The 19,168-nt window shown below is 35.8% G+C and overlaps 1 protein-coding gene across 8 annotated transcripts in view; it reads left to right on the top strand.

Moving 5' to 3' along the window:
* C2CD5 (C2 calcium dependent domain containing 5) overlaps positions 1-17,726 on the top strand; it is a 94,036-nt gene extending 76,310 nt beyond the window's left edge. For 2 of the 8 annotated variants that reach the window (XM_040642235.1, XM_040642240.1), the window contains 6 exons: positions 106-192; positions 10,054-10,104; positions 11,040-11,111; positions 12,415-12,605; positions 15,591-15,737; positions 16,398-17,726. In XM_040642235.1, coding sequence (XP_040498169.1) covers positions 106-192; positions 10,054-10,104; positions 11,040-11,111; positions 12,415-12,605; positions 15,591-15,737; positions 16,398-16,529 — 680 coding nt within the window. In that variant the 3' untranslated portion in view covers positions 16,530-17,726. Of the gene's footprint in view, positions 1-105; positions 193-10,053; positions 10,105-11,009; positions 11,112-12,414; positions 12,606-15,590; positions 15,738-16,397 lie in introns of all 8 variants that reach the window. The other 6 variants (XM_040642234.1, XM_040642239.1, XM_040642238.1 and 3 more) reach the window with 4 other exon arrangements.
* Positions 17,727-19,168: the final 1,442 nt, after the last annotated feature.

Below are 19,168 nucleotides of genomic sequence, written 5' to 3'. Positions count from 1 at the left end.
GAATAAATTGGATTGGGGGAAATATATATTTTATCCCAGATTCTTAATTAAAAAAATTAATACTAGATCATTACTAAATAACTAGTGTTTTTCTTGCTTCTCAAGCCTCTACAGATAACGAAGAACTTCTGCAGTTTCCACTGGAGCTCTGTTCAGATTCACTTCCTTCTCATCCTTTTCCACCGGCCAAAGGTTGGTTAAGTGAGGGAAATGCAAACACAAATCCTAGTTTCTAGTTCCTTTTACTTCTTCATTGTAGGCAGTATTACTTAATCTTGAGATGAAGATTTATTCTTCATTCCCTCATTGTCTGTTTCTTCATATTCATACAGGGGAGAGAGTAATATTCCTCTTATTTTAATTTCTCAAGTAATCTCATCATAAATTATTAAGGTAATGTTTTATGTGTTGTTTCATTCTTATACTTCAAATGTATTAAAGTTTTATTTTCAGAGATCTGGATTTCCCAAAGTAACTATTCACACATGATATTTATATCTGGTAAGGTTTTTTCCAGCCACAATCGAAATTTTACAAAAAATTTTAGATTTTTATAGACAACAAAATACTGATTTTCTTCCGAAGAAATGTGGAGAGAGGTTTGGGTTGGGGGTAGTACAAGTGAGAAAGGGATGAGCTGTCTTTTGAGTGTCTTGGTTATTACTGAGGAACATTGTTACGTACTTAAAAGATACTGCCATATTTTCAAATGCAAAGTGATAGTCTGTTAACTTAATAGCAATAAACCTACTTAGATCTGTACAGTCTTTGGAGAAAAATGGGAGATGGTATTTTCTATTTCTCTTCTGATTTCAGGGCAATTTTCATTATAAGAATTTTCAGAAGTACTATACCTTATTTCGTAGCATTACGTGTATAATACATGTAGTTTGTGCTTTTTCATACTTTTTTTATTCTAAGAAATGATGCATTTTTTATTTCAAACCAAATTGACTTCTCTAATTTTTGTGTTTTATAATATAAGGGAAATTTTTTGTGATTTGTACTTCTCAGTTTATCTGATACCAAATTAGTTATGATACAGAATAGTTTTATATTCACATTGCATATAAGTCAATAGTCCTCACTAAATCAGTGCAGGGCCTGTTTATGTATGTAAATCTTGTCTCATATTTTGACGGTGAAAAGATAAGCTACTTTCAGATGCTGAACTTTCTAACATGGTAATTGTGGTCCTCTTTCTTTTTTTATCTAAATTAAAATTCTAATTTAGAACTCCATAGAGAATTTTAGCGTAGTCGAACTCCTTGAAAGAACAGAGAGGAAAAAATCAAGTCCAAAGATAATTTGAGTTCAGATTTATAAATTAAATATAGCTTCCAGAACAAAAAGAACTGTGAAGAATCTTCCTTAGAACTGACTAGACAGGGGCGCCTGGGTAGCACAGTCGTTAAGCGTCTGCCTTCAGCTCAGGGCATGATCCTGGCGTTCCGGGATCGAGTCCCACATCGGGCTCCTCCGCTGGGAGCCTGTTTCTTCCTCTCCCACTCCCCCTGCTGTGTTTCCTCTCTCACTGGCTGTCTCTCTGTCACATAAATAAATAAAATCTTTAAAAAAAAAAAAAAAAAAGAACTGACTAGACAGAATTTTTTTAAAAAACACCTACTTCAATCAGAAACTTGTATTTAACGCAGGGTTAATTCCAAATCACTTTTAGGTATCATTTCGTTTATCCTTACCCTGCAATGAAGGGGTGGGATGTGGTGGGGAAACCAAAACCAAAAATCTACTCAACAACAACAAAAAAGATTTGATCAATTGCTAATCTATAGGTATATATATTTATGGAGATCAGGTCCCTAATAGTTCAGTTTTACCTTGTTAATCATTACTGATTTCTGCAGAAGATTGGATTTAAATTCTGTAAATTTGTCATATCTATATTGATACCTTGCAGTTTCTGCATTAGCTTTCAAAATGTTTTCAGAGGTAATTAGAATTAGTGCTTAGTGGGGTCATTAGTCTATTTTGTACAAATGATACTCTGAACTGAAGAACAACAAAAGAAGAATTTGAGTAGAATAAGTCCTATCTGAACAGTACTTAAAATATTGCAATTTATTTTGTAGTGTAAAGAGGGGCCATAGAGTAATCAAGTAGCTGACTTCTATATCTCTTCTCAGTTCCGCTACTGCTGGTGTGAGAACTTGGGCCGATTAACCTCTAATTACCCATTAGGCCTCAGTTCCTCATCTGTAAAATGTGAAAAGGTTAAGATTCTCTCTACCCTTTAAAATTCTCTGATTCCTTGTGTTTCTGTGGTTTATGGTTCTTCAATAATTAACATGTTTCTATTATTAAAAACAAATCAAAAGCCAATTAATCAAAATCAAAAGCTAGTGTTTAAGTTACATTAAAAATTTCTAAATAGCTTCAAATCTGTTAAACCAGTAACTTTTAAACTCTGCTTCTCCAAACCATGGAGTTTCTTCAGAGGTCCCTCATGGCCTTCTAAAAGACAGGGTGGGAAGGGAGCTGAGGGGAGAGTGGAAGAGTGAGGGGATAGGTTTCTGGACCCCCTACCTGTGAACTAGAGGAGCTTTGATTCAGTATGCTTTTATTTATTGACTTTCTATACATGATTTTGTTGTAAGTGAGTCTCACAAAAAGTTTGAAAACCACTGAATCAGATCACGCTGCCATCATCATCATTTTCATACTGTTCAATAGCATTACATCTAATACTAATATATATATAAAACTTGTTATACTAAGTACTTAACTGCAAAACCCGTGTGCTTTTCCTTGAATATTACATTTTAAAATCGTCAGTAAACACTAAATAGTTTACCTGTACCTTTTTATAAATAGTTGTGTAAATTGTAGTTTATATTGCATGCTTATTTACTGTCTTTACTTTCTCAAGTCTTTTCAGGAGGACATGGGCTATACTAAATATACTTGAAAAAGTTATCACAAAGTATTTTGGAGGATTTGCGGATAGGACGGGTTTTGAAAAGGTCTGGAAAATGTAATGGAGTGTAATACATGAATGCAGTAATTGAGCACTGTAATGTGAAAGGTTTTAAATAGAGAATTAGAAATACGTGGCAGAAGTTAAGCTTAGCAATTTAGAAGTAACAGGCAAGAGAGGAAGGTAAGAGTGCTAGGAATAAGTGCTCAAAAAATTTCTCTACTTTCTTATATGCAACCACAAGAGGCTTGAAAGTTAACTACTAATATTAATAAGTAAATAAATATATAGTTTTATAGTTTTGTTAGGTCAGTTAGCTAAACTGAGCTTTTTTCCTTTTTTTTTTAATTCTGAAAACTTTGAATCATAATTTATTTTTCATGTTCTTATTTCAAATATGGTGATTTATTAAAATTTTTTCTTTTATGTTGACAGAGTAGTTTCAAGAGCTATGCACAGTATATTTATTAATACTTCCATCTTTTAACTTGTAGATAAACCTTTCTGATAATTATCTTTTTATGTTACTGAAAATGAGTGAATATTATGTGAAGAAAAGATGTTTCGATTACATGTATCCTAATTCACTGTGTAGAGTAAGCCTGGGCCTGAATTGTCCATCCATGTTCAATTTTTTCCTTTCATCTTTTGTTATATTTAAGTTTTGTTTCTCAAGGTAATAAAATGGTTTGATGTATGTCTCAAATTTACAGTTGATTCGGTTACCTTGCTCTAAATATTTGATTTTTTTGATTTGAAATATTAAAAGGTGCTGAGCCTGAGTAATTTCTTCCAGGAAATTAATCATGTGAAGGTCATCAGAATTCTTGATGACTACTATGAGGAACATAGATGATTGGCATCGATGTAAATTACTTATATGAGGCTGTATTATGAGAAAAAGAGTGGTATAACATTTTATACCACTCCATGATGTTTTTTCCTCATCAATATCTATACTTTAGTTTTCTGAATATTTACTCCTTTACTCTGAAATGGTTTTAAGCGACTTTAAAAATGTTATAAAGGGATAGAACAAATACAGTAAAAATGGAGAACCTGAGTGACAGTAATCTGGGTGAAAAGTAAAAAATAAGATTTGTTGTACAGACTGTAGTTGATCTCAAAACTTTTATTCATGTAGTTTTTATAAATGGCTAGCTTATTATTTTTGATACAGTCTAAAGACCTAAATCTCAATATCTTAGATACCATACTGTGGGACTTAAGATCTTACATAAATATGTGTGAATCATGTGCCACTATAAATATATCTCAAGTACTTTATAAGTTTAATCTATAATAGGATAATAGTTTTCATTAAAATTCTGAGAGTTTAAGCCTTTAAAAAGATGCAATTAATAAGACAGTTCAGTTTTTATATACTGTTGAATGAAACTGTATGGAAGAAAAGTTTTTTATACCTACCTTGTTCCTGCTTTCATTTTGCCTTATGCTGGGGTGATAGCCTCTTGTTCAATGGCATAAGCTATAGGCTGGCAGGAGTACTCTTTTCATTAAGCAGCTACCAATTAACATGACAAGCATAGGTAAAATTCTGGATTTCAGTATAAAAATAAAACCCTCAATACACTGTACTCCGTAATTAGGTATTCACATTTGAAGTTTTTTTATCTTTATTTTTATTGAGGCTAAAAGGGTTATTTTTTGTTAAGCCAAATTTGATTCTAAAAGGTAGTTTAATTTTTTAAATTTAATGACTTGCCTTACATTTTTTTAAAACTAGTGATTAGAAATACAAACCTATAAAAACTACAAAAGTTAACTTTTATTTTATCCTGCCAATGAGTGGTTCTAAATTCCTACAACTATTATACAGTTCTTTGCACTAACTGAAAATCTTTGTGTATTAACAACTCATTGCATGTCTGCTTTCTCTCTCTTTTTAAAATGTATTTTATCATTATGACCAAATGGTAGCAAAAATAAAAAATGCTGAAGTTCTCCATGTTATTGATGGCCCCAGCAGTTAGTGGGAAGTCCTGAAAGGAGAGAGATGCTGAGGGGAAGGAGATTGAAGGGAAAGTAGAAAGTAAACACTAGAAAATGTATGAGAAACTTATCCCAGACATGGGAAGGAAGGAAGGAAAGAGAGAATCGATGGAGAAGTAGGGATAAGGAATCTTCACTTCTTCAAGGCAGCTTGAGTTCAGTGAAATCCAGAGTCTGAGGAAGAAGCAAAGAAAGTTGAATTGGGTTACTAATGAAAATAGGTGTTATTTGGAAGAGATCTGAAGGGTGGGAGGGAGGGGAGAAGTGGATCCCTGGAAACAGAGGTAGGAAAACAGAAGATGGGGATTGAAGGAAAGTGGTTTAGGCTTTTGTACACCTTTAATTGGAAGCTTTAATGACCCAAATAGAGAATCTAATTGTGTTTGTCATCTGATGTATGTATTGTGATAGTAGTTGAGTATTTTCCTTTAGTGAACTATCCAAATTGAAGCTATTTATATTTTTCTCTATGCTTTAGTAATTTTTTGCTATAATATGGCAATTTCATTATCATCCACCAATATTTGAATACCATTATGGGCAAGGTTTATGCAGAGTGTTTATATACATAATTTGTTTAGCTCCGTCATTAAGCCAGATTTTTTAGTTACAGGACATAGCTAATCAGTGCATTATAGATTGACGGAAATGCCGAAAGAGACATAAAACCAAATTTTGATCATAATAACTTAGAGAATGTTTAGGGACCTGGGTGCCTCAGTCGGTTAAGCATCTGACTCTTGGTTTTGGCTCAGGTCATGATCTCAGGGTCCTGGGATTGAGCCCCATATTGGGCTCCACGCTCAGTGAGGAGTCTGCTTGAGATTCTTTCCCTCTCCCTCCCCCTTTCCCCCCATGCGCGCTCACTCTCTCTCAAATAAATAAATAAAATCCTTTTAGAAAGTTTAAAATAAAAAACCCAAGAATGTTTATTTTTTTAAAGATTTTATTTATTAAAGAGAGAGCATGAATGGGGGGAGGGGCAGAGGGAGAAGCAGACTCCCCAGTGAGTAGGGAGCCAGACATGGGGCTTGATCCCAGTACCCCGGGATCAAGACCTAAGCCGAAGGCAGATGATTAACCCACTGAGCCACCCAGGCACCCCTGTTTATTTTTTATTAAAAACATTTTATTTTACTTTATTTTTTTTTTAAAGATTTTATTTGAGATAGAAAAAGCGAGAGGGAGCACGAGCAGGGGACAGAGGGAGAGAGAAGAGCAGGGGGCAGAGGGAGAGAGAAGCAGACTCCCCCCTGAGCAGAAAGCCCGGCTCGGGGCTGGATCCCAGGACCCCTGAGATCACAACCCAAGCAGAAGGCAGGTGCTTAACCGACCAAGCCACCCCCACCCAAGTGCCCCCCGCCAAGAATGTTTAAGTAGCTAAATAAAGCATACATTTTTAAAGACTTCAGATTGCATATATTTTCTCTTAAGTAGGCTCCGTGCGTATCGTGGGGCTTGAGCTCACAACCCCGATATTAAGAGTTGTATGCTCTAGGGGCGCCTGGGTGGCACAGCGGTTAAGCGTCTGCCTTTGGCTCAGGGCGTGATCCTGGCGTTCTGGGATCGAGCCCCACATCAGGCTCCTCCGCTATGAGCCTGCTTCTTCCTCTCCCACTCCCCCTGCTTGTGTTCCCTCTCTCGCTGGCTGTCTCTATCTCTGTCGAATAAATAAAATCTTTAAAAAAAAAAAAAAAGAAAAGAGTTGTATGCTCTAGCCACTGAGCCAGCCAAGCACCCCAGATTGCATATATTTTAATCTGCCAGAGAATCTTCAGAAATTTCAGGAACTTTTTTTAGTTTTAGTAATTTTCTTAAGATGCTCAGAGAAGATTATATCAGATATTTTTTAATTATTCGGAGCAAAGATGATCTGTAAATTCTAATGATAAACGTGAACAAGTTGTCAGAAGAGTTAGTGATCAGTGTAGAGCTTTATCAGAGCCAGCTGGTAGCTTTGTCATTGGTTATGACTATTTAGGAGAATGGAGAAGTCTCAAACTTCAGAAGCACTGGAGCATGTATAATTGAGGAAGAATCCTTTCCACATTGTTTTCTGTTGGTCATCAGTATGTTCATTTCCACTCAACTGCTTTTAACTTAGGTTAGTCCCCCTCCCCACTGATAGGGCTTGTTAAATATTGTTAGCGTGTACTAAGAGAATAATAAAATCTTACATTCTGTTTGCCTTGCTGACTTTCTAGGGTTGCTCATTTGTGGATAATAGGGTTATCACTTACTGGTGACTTTTTAATGAAGTAAAATAATAATTTTCTTATATCCAATGGGAAGGAAATTGTAAGAGAAGTGGGCTGCTGTGTGGCTAGATTGAGACTTTGTTTCTGCAGCAAGAATGGGGGGAGCCGAATATAAGAAGTGTTTGTCTCAAACTCCTCTACATAGATGTGGCTGACAATGGGCATTAGCTCCTCAACAAAGCCCAACAGATTTTAATAAGATTTCTAATCCTGAATATGAAATATGTTGTCTTTTTTTTAAAGTATTGAGTTAGAGATTGCATATGGGTTTATTTCTTTTTCACCATAATTACTAGTTTACCGATGAGCCAGACAGCTAATACCTGTAGTACCTTCTCTTTTGAGAAGCCTATTTTCTTGGAAGCCAAACTAATTGGAAGAGCAGAGTGACTGAGAATCTGAGGTCATTAGATACCTGAGGTGTTCAGACGTTTGAGGTGCCGACGTTCATCTGTTCCCAGGACCATCTCATCTTGGGCCTTTTCTCTGAGAGAAAAATTAAGATCCTAGCAAACATGTTGGATGAACCTGCTCTCCTTAAGTGAGATAAAAAATTGTCTGTTTTATTTTAACTTCTCCCTTAATATCTACAATTTAAAAACTTTTTTTCCAGATTTTAATTCAAATACATTCATATGTTGAGGCAGGGAAAAAGACATTTTTCCCTTGCTTCCCCCTGCCCCTTCTCCACCTTTACATTTGTAAAATTTTTTGGGAAAAGTAATTAATGTACATGGTGAAAAATTCAACTCTTACCAAAAAATCATATAGTCCGAAATCAAGCTTCCTTCTCCATTCATTTCTCCTTCCAAGAGGCAACTACCCTTAACCAGCTTTATTGTCTGCTTTGCAAAGATATTCTTTTTTTTAAATTTTTTTAACCAAGTATTTTACAGATCATTGTGTACCTTTATTATTATTTTTTCACTTGGTATTTAGAGATGAGAACAGGTACTTTCTACATGTTTAAACTCTATTTGTGGACATTTGTCATTAAATTATATACAGTTGCTACTGGGGAGTTTCATATTACCCAGATAATACTGAAATATAGAAGATAATTTCATTTTAGTAACTTTCACTTTTTTTTTTTAGCTTTTGCCTCCTGTTCCCTCATTTTAAAAACTTGCACAGAATTCCTAATGCTGGTTATATTTTCTGTAAGTCTGTACTCCCCAAATCTGTGCTGCACAGGACATAGCTGAGCCCTGGGCCTCTCCCAGCATATGTAAGCTTGGGGTAGGCATTTGCTGTCCCAGCTTCTGCACTATATCCTTTTTCAGTGCTGAACTAGCTGTCCCTAGAGATGGGGTAAGCTTCTGAATGTGAGTTCTGTTTTGGTCTCCTTCCTGTCGGTTCCATCTCCTTCTGGGCTTCCAAAGCTCCTCAGGATCCTGGATCAGGGAGGATGTTTTCTTGCCTAGATCTTCAGTCTGAGGGCATGATGACCAGGGCACATCCACAGCATGGTACCCTCACAGTCATTTTATGGACCGTACCTAGTGATCCCTTTTATTCAATGGCTCTGTATTACAAGAGGAATGTCAGTCACTATACACTTTCCAGTATTAGCTCGTGGTTACTTGCTTTATAAAAATGGGAAGAGGAAGGAGTATGAGAGATACTCCCATTGCTCCCAATTAGCAGAAACCTGTACAAATCTTATTTTTAAAAGGTATAACTTTTATTAATTTAAGATTACCAAAAGATTAACATATTAAGCAGAGATAAAAATATATATTTACTGGGGCGCCTGGGTGGCACAGCGGTTAAGCGCCTGCCTTCGGCTCAGGGCGTGATCCCGGCGTCATGGGATCGAGCCCCACATCAGGCTCCTCCACTATGAGTCTGCTTCTTCCTCTCCCACTCCCCCTGCTTGTGTTCCCTCTCTCACTGGCTATCTCTGTTAAATAAATAAATAAAATCTTTTAAAAAAAATGTATTTACTTAATTTATAAATTTTTCAAAAAACTGGATGGCTGAAATTATTCTCAGTGTTTTTTATGAGTTATTTCTAACTTGGCAACGCTATTCTTTCAGTTATAAAATTCCTTGAAACAAAAATTCCAATATGCTAATGTAGGTAGAGTCTGAACTTTAGAAATAGATTATGAAGTTTTTTTAATAGGGTTGTTTAAATTTGTATACTACTTTAAATAGCAATAATAAAAATACAAAATACTAAGGAAAATTCTGGATGCTCCTTTTATAAGATTACTGAAAAGGGAGTGATTCCAGTTTGGGATCTAGCTCTATCTGCGGAGAGCAGTCACTTTTTAGTTCTATGACGTCTGGATGCCACCAGAGGGAGCTGTTGATAGGGTAGTCCTTGAATGAAGGGGGGTTGGCGAGGGAGAGGGTTATGGCTAGTAAGCAAGCAGGTGGTGTTTATCTGTGAGACATAGGTCATTTCCTGGTCTGTAATTTTTTAATCTTACTGGCTCTTCCCCCCACCCCCCACACAAACATTTCCCTTCCATGTTTCATTTCAGATTTTCTTCCTAGTACACTGATGCTTTTCTCTGCTGTTTTCTCACCCTGCTTTCATCCTACTAACATTTGTTACTATGTTTATATTTTCTCATGTCTATAATGTTTCTGAAACTCTCCTTGTGTTACAGTAACAAGTAGTCTTCCTTGGCATGGTATTGATTAACTGAGCTAGTTTTCATTTATCAATAGAAACTGCATTTAAACCTAAATACTTCTATTTGGTTTGCTTTTATAATGAAGCCATAAAGATATCCTCGTATTCATCTGGCTTATAGAGGTATTGACAAACAGCAAAGAAGAGATACTGGCTTGTACTTAGCATTCAAGCTAATGTTGTTCATATTGTCTTATTAGAACACCTGGAGAGTGCAAGTTCTAACTCAGGTATACCAGCTGCACAGAGAGGTGAGTTTGTCTAATTAAGCAAATAGTCACCAAAGGTGCGAAATTCTAGTGTGGTGGTGCATAAACATACAGACATTGGAGAAATGCACTGGACAGTGGAATAGACACCAAAACGTGGCTTTATTGTAGTTAGAATGTGTCTTTTAAAATATTAATTAAACTAATATTTACATTTTTAGCATTTTAATAGTTTCCCTGTTTCTAAAAATAAGATCTTAGCTCTTTAACATTATTTTTTAGCTCAGTAGTACTAAAAGCTGTTTTTTTTTTTTTTAAAAAGGAGAACTTGTTAGACTCCCACCTGCCTTTCCACTCAAATGGCATCAGAAGCTTTGTTGCCAAAATCAGATGTGAAAACAGAATATTGACCAAAGTGATCCTTTGGCTTTCCTGTTACTGATGGTAGAAAGAATGTGTCTTAATAAAAGATAAGTCAACTAGTGATTTTTAAAAATGTATTCTTCAGCTTTTGATTCTCATTTTTTTGATTTTAGGATCAAAATAGGGAAGGGAACTATTTACAAGTTTGAATTGTGAATTAAAGTCCTAAAATATAGATAGTTAAAACACTGTAAAGTAAAAAGAATGAGAAATAAAGTTAGTTAAAAAGCAGTATATGGTCCTTTCACTGATATTTCTGTTAGACCTTGCTTCCATTTCCCCTAAGCAACCACACAACTGTGACATCACCAAAAACGCTCAGCCAGCCAACTGAGAACTTGGTTTTGGACAAATCAGTGTCTAAAGCTTGACTCTTTGCTCTCTCTCATATTTGATTTGAAAAGGACCATTCTTTTTCTAAGTTACAGTTAAATTACGTCATCGGAAGGAGTGTTATGACGAGTAAGAGACGTCATCCATATTTTTTCTTTGTTTTTTCTTTTGTTTTCTGTCTGTGTTTTCAGCAACGTCAGTTGATTACAGTTCCTTTGCAGACAGATGCAGCAGCTGGATAGAGCTCATTAAACTGAAAGCTCAGACCATAAGGCGCGGATCAATTAAGACAAGTAGGCGGATGTTTCTACCACATTATGATCTGAGAAGCATATCCCTGATTTCCCAGTGGTGAAGGCTAGCCCTTACTACCCAGTAATAACATTGCCAATCAATCATGTGTTGGAGTGTGAAAGCTGCAGACTCTAATGGTCACTTAGCAAAAGTTATTGAAGGGCCTTTAGATTTGTTCATTTTAACGGTATAATTGTGTTTTTAAAATTTTACTTTTTGTGAAGGTATTCTTAAAAGCGTATAAATAGATATTTTATCCTTCTAATTGAAGGAAATTATGAGCTCTCTTATTGAAGAGATACTCTTCCAGGACCCAAGCTACTATGTAGTAGATGGCATCTGTTACTTTACTAAGAGTGATATCCAGAGGGCTAAAAGAATGAGGTATTTCTGAATAGAAAGTAGTTAACTCTTATCTCACTGCTAGAATCAGCATCATTACTTACGTGTTCTTTATACGCCATGTGTTTTGGTAGACTTTGAGGTAAATGTATTTGAGTGAAAGAATTTACATTAAAAAGGAGGAAACGATGTTTTAGAGGAAAGATCACAGGATGTGGAACCAGCCAGATCTGGTTTGGGATCCTAGAAGTGTCATTTTAATAGCTGTGTGACCTTGGACAAGTTATTTAACTTCTCTGAGCCTCAGTTTCCTCCTGTGTAAAATGGGGATAATAATACCTATGTTGCTGGGTTGTTGTAAGGATTATATATATGTTTGGCTTATGGTAGTTACTTGTTAAGCGGTAGCTATTATTTATGTTCCTTTATAAACAATCAGCTTTTAGACAGCCAAGGTCATTTGTTAAGTTTTTAAAATTATGAGTTTGATCAAAAAGGTTCAGAAAAGAAACCTGTCACAACTAGTTAACATAAGGTTTATCTACAAGTTGACAATGATGAAGTCGTCTGAAAAAGATGGAAAAAACTGCACTGGGAAATATAACAACTTTCACACTCTCTTTGAAATAATTTGTTCCTACAGCAGATAATTTTTAATGCTCTACTGCTTTTTCTTTTTCTTCACTTTATAACGATCATTGTATGTGTAGCTACACCGCATCAACATTTTCTTTTGCAGGAATGCCATTTTTCTTCCAAAAGAATTCCATTCCAGCATTTCCTCTTAAGTTTTTCTTTCTCTTTTTAATTGCATGCAGTGCATGATAATTTCTTTACTTTCATGACATGGCTTAGCCTCACAGACAGCTGAATGTTGTCACCACTTATTTGGAAACCATAGGGAATAATTGAGTTACCAACACCTGATCTTGATGTTTTTTCTTCTTTCTCCAAATTTAGCTGTGACGGTTGAAAAAGCAAGTCCTATGGGTGAAGGAAATTTCCGGAACCGTGCAACTCCACCTTGTGCAAGTTCTACAGTTGGGGTTGTTAAGATGACACCTCTTTCTTTCATTCCTGGAGCAAAAATAACTAAATATCTTGGGATAATTAACATGTTTTTTATTCGGGAAACCACTTCTCTTCGTGAGGTAATTTTATAACACTGTTTTTATGAATTTTCTGATTGATGACATTAGTAACAAAACCGAACAAATTTCAGATTGTTATTTTTTGCCAAAGTACTCAAACGTGTGCACATACACACACCTTTTTTGTTTTTGTTTTTTTTCTGTATGGATTGATTCTAGATTAAACTTACCAAATTTCATATAGCACCTAGTATTATCACAAGAGTTATGTTGGATTTAATTTCATTTATTATTAGAAATCCCAGATCCTTCTCATATGATAAATAAAACAAGTAAATTGATCCATGTTTGATTAGAGATTTAAAACAGCCTGAAAGAAAAGCTTACTTTTCTCAAGTAGTTATTTGTCTGAGATATATTTAAATAACAGTTTTTAAGGATTTACAGTTAGAAATCATAGGGGACTATATTATAAGTAGATGTCTATGGGGATAGTTTATCATTTTTTCTGCCCCCTGAAAAAGAATGCGGCCCATTTTATTCCCACCTCTCCAAAAGTACATGAGAATACCATTTATTCAAATTCTTACCTCACACTGGGTAACAGTAGTTACAGTGTTTTGATGTGGTCAAATTTAAGAATCACAGCCTATTATATCTTTAATTACACAGAAATTTAAATTCAAGAAGAAAATTGTATTTACATTGTGTCTTTCATTATGAAATAAGGCTAGAGCAAATTAATATTATGAATAGGGAAATTTTTTATATGAAACCCAGTAAACTCTTAAGTAGTTTGTATGTTTTTCAAGGGTGTGCATTTTAGAGATGACTTAACTATGCTTGTTTTCCCACTGTCTCACCATCAATGTTTCCACACTTCCTTAGAAATAATAGCCCTCATACTATTTATTTTTTTTTTAAAGTAGGCTCCATGCTGGGCATGGAGCCCAACACGGGGCTTAAACTCATGACCCTGAGATCGAGACCTGAGCTGAGATCAAGAGTTGGACACTTAACCCCCTGAGCCACCCAGGCACCCTAGCCCTCATACCGTTTTCTAATATCATGCTAACCATCCTGTACCTGGCACAATGGCTGGCAGAGTAGACATAGGTATTTTTGTGTAAGTGAGGGAATGACTTCTGACAGATTGATTAGGTAGATGTTTCCTTTATGATAAATTAGTTTTTAAATCATATTCTGATTGTGTTGAGGTGGAAAAGACACTATCTTAATATATTCTCAAAATCCTTTTTAATATAGAATTAAAATAGGTGACACTTTTAAGCCCATTTAAATTTGACAAAGAAAGTTGGGTGTGAAAAGCTGGTATAGATTGGTGAATTAACTTTCCAGTTGCTCTTAATATGTACATGGATATTGCATTATTTTAGTCCATAAAATTTTATTTCCTAAGTGTTTTCTCTACGGCTTAAGCAGCCATACCCCAAAATGTTGCTTCATAGTAGATTTCCCTTCAACAGAGATTTGTAATATTAACTGGATGGCATAATATCCCAAATTTATTCATTGCTTGATAAGTTACTTGCTTTCAATTATGTAATCTTTTAAGAATTACCCCTCTGCAGTCTTTGTTACTCTGCCATCAGAATTTTGAGATTTAAAAGGCAGGAGGAGAGGCGCCTGGGTGGCTCAGTTGTTAAGCATCTGCCTTTGGCTCCGGGTGTGATCCCGACGTTCTGGGATCGAGCCCCGCATCAGGCTCCTCCGCTGGGAGGCTGCTTCTTCCTCTCCCACTCCCCCTGCTTGTGTTCCCTCTCTCGCTGGCTGTCTCTATCTCTGTCAAATAAATAAATAAAATCTTTAAATAAATAAATAAATAATGAAAGGCAGGAGAAAAACAGATACAAGTAAAAGAAAAAAAATGTACTGAACATACTGAGCTATGACTGAGTTTGGAGGTAGGCTAAAATACCTCAATTCCTTAATTACAAAGAGAGCTATCTATATATGTAGGATCTGTATATAGGATCCTCTGGCTTTTCAGTAAGGTGTGATCTGTTCAAATGTTTTTTCTAACAGTGCATTAAATTTTGCCCTTAACTTCCAATTTAAAGTTGGAAATTTCTTCCTAGACTGTAAATAACCTCCAGTAGAATTCATGGAAAGCTTAGGTTCTAAAGCATTTTAGGCTCTCAGCTAGACTTTGGTTTCTGTTTTATTTTTGAACACTGAAAACATTCCCTGAACTACTGGATTTCATTCCCTAAAGTACTGGATTTCATTCCCTAACAAATATGTATGGAATGCTCAGTGTGTGCACTTGTTGAGCTAGGTGCTAGCATATAGTTATGAGCAAAACAGATGGCAGTCTCTGACCTGATGGAATTTACAGTCTAGTGGAATGGAGCCTGGTGAGCTAATCATGTAACTAATGTATAATTACTAGTGATGGTAAGTAACATAAGGAAATACAACAGAGGCTATACTTAATGTAGATCTGATAGTTAGGGAAGGTTTCTCCGAGGAAGTTACATATTAACAGGGACCTGAGGAACTGAGTAAGAGTTATCCTTGTGGAAAATTGGGTGAGGCACCTTCAGGAACAGCATGTACAATGAACCTGAGGCAGGAAAATGCTTGATAGGTTTGAGAAACTGATAAAAAGGCAAGTGTACCTGGAACATGCTTCGGAATGGGAGATATGGAGAGAAGTTTTATTGTCTATATTTACCATCAATTTCTGTGAGTGATAGGAATGGTTTGATAGAGAAGTTGAAGTCGGAGAAAGTTTGAATTCTTGCTCTGCCATTTTCTCCTAGCTATATGGTCATAGTCATGGGCATATGACGCATTCTCGGACTTTAGTTTCATCATCTGTAAAGTAAGGATATTAATCCCCATCACAGACATGTGTTCAGTAAAGGTTTGTTTGTTCATTCATGCAACAAATCCCTGTTATGAGGGAAATTAAAATCATCATCCATTATGTTAAGATCATATGATGTTTTAATATATATTATTTGGCATTTTATATACATTCATGTATATAGTTTGATTTTCTTGCATATTATTTTCTAGGAAGGAGGAGTCAGTGGTTTTCTCCATGCTTTTATTGCTGAAGTGTTTGCAATGGTGAGAGCTCATGTTGCTGCATTAGGAGGGAATGCTGTTGTCTCCTACATAATGAAGCAGTGTGTCTTCATGGAGAATCCAAATAAAAACCAGGTGAGAAGTAGTTAAAAACCTCTTTTGGGGGAACCTAAGGATTTCCCCCACGGCTTTCCCATCTCCCACCCTCTCCCCATCCCCCACCAAAGAGAATTGCTCTTCAGAACTTTTTGATTCTAGATGCTTAAAACATGTTTTAACAAATATATTAATAACCATGGTCATATATAGATCAGATGCTGTTTTCACATCCTGGGTATTCTTAAATACCTCTGGAAGTTTTGCTCCTAAGTTACTGTGAAAGACACCCTTTTGTTTGGACTATGATCTGTCCAGTTCTAATTGCCATAGTGGTGAAGAGTGTGTCCCAATTATTATTCCTAATAAATAATTCTGTTAGTGGGGGCAAAGAATTGTTGCTTAGGATTAATTTTAGAATTAATTTCTTTTATCAGTGTTGTTCATATAATAGCTCACTTAGAATTGTTAAAATTTCCTTTAAAAAATTTATTTATATCAATGGGGTTTTTTTGGGTTTCCTTATGAGTTGCCATCTTTTTTTTTTCCCTTTGTTCATTTTTCTGTTGGATTGTCTATCTTTTCCAAGTGACTTAAAAGCCTGTGCTTTTTCAGCTGTGTAGCACTGCCCCCAAAATAACAGAAAATTATGAGCAGATTGTTGAGTTGGTGATCGAACATTTCCTGTTGTTTGTATAGGCACAGTGTCTTATAAATGTAAGTGGTGATGCAGTGGTTTTTGTTCGTGAATCCGAATTAGAAGTGGTGTCAACTCAGCAGCCTACTGCCAACTGCCAGCCATCGTGTACTGGAGGAGAAGTTACGACCTGAAGTAAATCAGAAAGAAAGAGCTCAACTAAATGAAATTCATCTGTCTCCATTGTTTTGTCTCTGATTATCTTACTGGACTTCTAACAGTGAACTTAATTTGAGATAATTAAGAAAGAATTGGTACATTATGAGTAGATTTGATTTGTCTGGAATCTCTTGGAGGCATGAGAATTTTCAAACCTTGATGTTTTGTTTGCCAATCGTAGTCAGGCCCCATGCAATCTTGACTCCTCACTCAGTTCAGATAGATTTCTCAGAGAACTGTAGCAGAGATGAAAGTTATTTGTAATTTATGTTGACTTTAATAAAATCATACTTTGAAACAAAATGGTAAGGTTATCAAGAAATTATAGTAGCTGTCCTAGTGTAATTGAGAGAAACTAAGCGAGAAATTTATAGATTGTCAATGAATAAAAAATCTGATTTGAGGAATGTGTGAGAAAATGGAGAAAAGTTTTGAGAACCCTATGTGGGTTTCCTAACGTGTTTTATTTTGAGAACGACTGAATTTGGAATTCGGTAACAACCGAAGGAAGAGTGCTTCAGGCATCTTTTAAAAAGAAGCTAAAATTCTGCAATTTGTATCCATACTATGTCCTAACTACTGTAAAAGAAAAAGTAATTTATTAGAGCCAGTGTCCTTCCATTGAAAGTTTTAATAATGTCTGTAAGGAGGGAGAAAAAAACTATGTAATTTTATAACTGGCCAAATTTTGTTAGTATTATAATTTGTCTAGAAGAGGCTTGGCTTCAACTGGAAAGCAAAGGTCAGTGAATTTTGTTGAAGTAGTTAAAGTATAATTGATCTAGTAGGAGCATAAAATTATTTCTAATAGAATCATACTGCACTCCTACCAAATAAACAGAATTATATCTTAGGGATTTTTGATGGTGAGTTAGATTGTATTTGGCATAGAATTTGGAAATGTAACTTGAATGTAAATATGCTGCAAAGTGTTGAATGTATACATAGAAATGCCAAATTTCTGTCAATGCCAAATACCTATTATAAATTAACCTTAAAAAGTACATTCCTCCTTTGCACAATAAAATTTCTTTATAAAACTCATGATTTTGCTTTTTCAGGATAACAATCTACCCTAAAGATTAGAAGTCATTTCCTTGTTATCACAGGTGTCAATATTTTTCTGTATTTTGTTTATAATTTTATTTTTTAAATAAAAAGTTTATAAACTGGAATATTCCTAAATCTCCTGTTTGCCTCCTTTGCATAGTGTAGTACTGCCAGTAGTGTGAAATCACTTTCCATCCGTCATCTCCTGCAGTCAGCAAACATCTGTTGTGCAGCTACTGTAATCCTTGTGGCACTTGCATTGTCTTCGATAGGTAGGTGTTCACATTCAGCAACTACTGAATGCCCACTAGATCCCAGGGCACAGTTTTAGGCAGTGAACAAAACACACTTAAGTTCCTATGATCATGGAGCTTATTTTCAGTGGCTATACAAGTAAATAATTTGTAAAATGTGCTGTGCGTGTGTGTTTGTACACACACACTATAACAATTGCTAATGTTTACTGAATGGTTACTATATGCCAGGCAGTGTAATATAAATATATATACACACACACACATATATTTTAAATATTTTATCTATTTATTTGTCATAGAGAGCGAGAGAGCACACAAGCAGGTGGAGCTGCAGACAGTAGGAAAAGCAGGCCCCTGCTAAGCAAGGAGCCCGATGCGGAACTTGATCCCAGGACCCTGGGATCATGACGTGAGCCAAAGACAGGCACTTAACTGACTGAGCCTCCCAGGCGTCCCTAATAAATATGTTTTTGTATTAACCCTTTTAAAAGTCTTTACAGAAACCCTATGCGGTAGAGGTAAATATAGTTAAATCCTATTTTATAGTTGAGGAGACTGAGTAGAGAATTTGCACTGCCAAAAGACGCAATAAATAGTAGAGTCAAGATTCAAGCACAGGCTATCTGGCTCTGAAACCCACACTGTTAAGTGAGAAGATATGCATAGCTTGGGATGGAGACATCTTCCCAAAAGAAGTGATAATTTACTTTTATTTTTTTAAAAGATTTTGAGAGAGTGAGAGAGAGAGAGAGAGCATGAGCAGGGGAAGGGGCAGAGGGAGAGGGAGAAGCAAACTCCCCACTGAGCAGGGAACCCAACATGGGGCTTGATCCCCCTGGGATCATGATCTGAGCTCATGGTAGATACTTAACTGACTGAGCCACCCAGGAGCCACAGGAAAAGATATTTAAAAGTCTGGAGAAATACTGGAATTAACTGTTCATAGATGTATCCATCCATTCATTCATCCAACAGCTATGTTGTGAATGCTTAATATGTTTTAGAGTCCTTTCTAGGCAGGGGAATAATAATATAACTATCACTAATTGCGTACCTACTTTGTGCCATATCCTATGCATAGAGATAACCATTACTAATCATTTTTTAAAAAGATTTTATGTATTTATTTGAGAGCAAGAGAGAGAGGGTGCGCTTGTATGCATGAGAGGGGGGAGGGGCAGAGGGAGAGGGACCAGCAAATACCCTGCTGAGCACAGAGCCCAACTCTGGGCTCAAGTTGGGGCTCTTGACATGAAGCTTCATCCCAGGACCCCGAGATCATGACCTGAGCTAAAGTCAGATGCTTA

The sequence above is a fragment of the Ursus maritimus genome, unplaced genomic scaffold, assembly GCF_017311325.1.
Source record: "Ursus maritimus isolate PB19 unplaced genomic scaffold, ASM1731132v1 scaffold_26, whole genome shotgun sequence".
In the NCBI taxonomy this organism is placed as follows: domain Eukaryota; kingdom Metazoa; phylum Chordata; class Mammalia; order Carnivora; family Ursidae; genus Ursus; species Ursus maritimus.
This window is presented reverse-complemented; position numbering and strand designations above follow the sequence as displayed.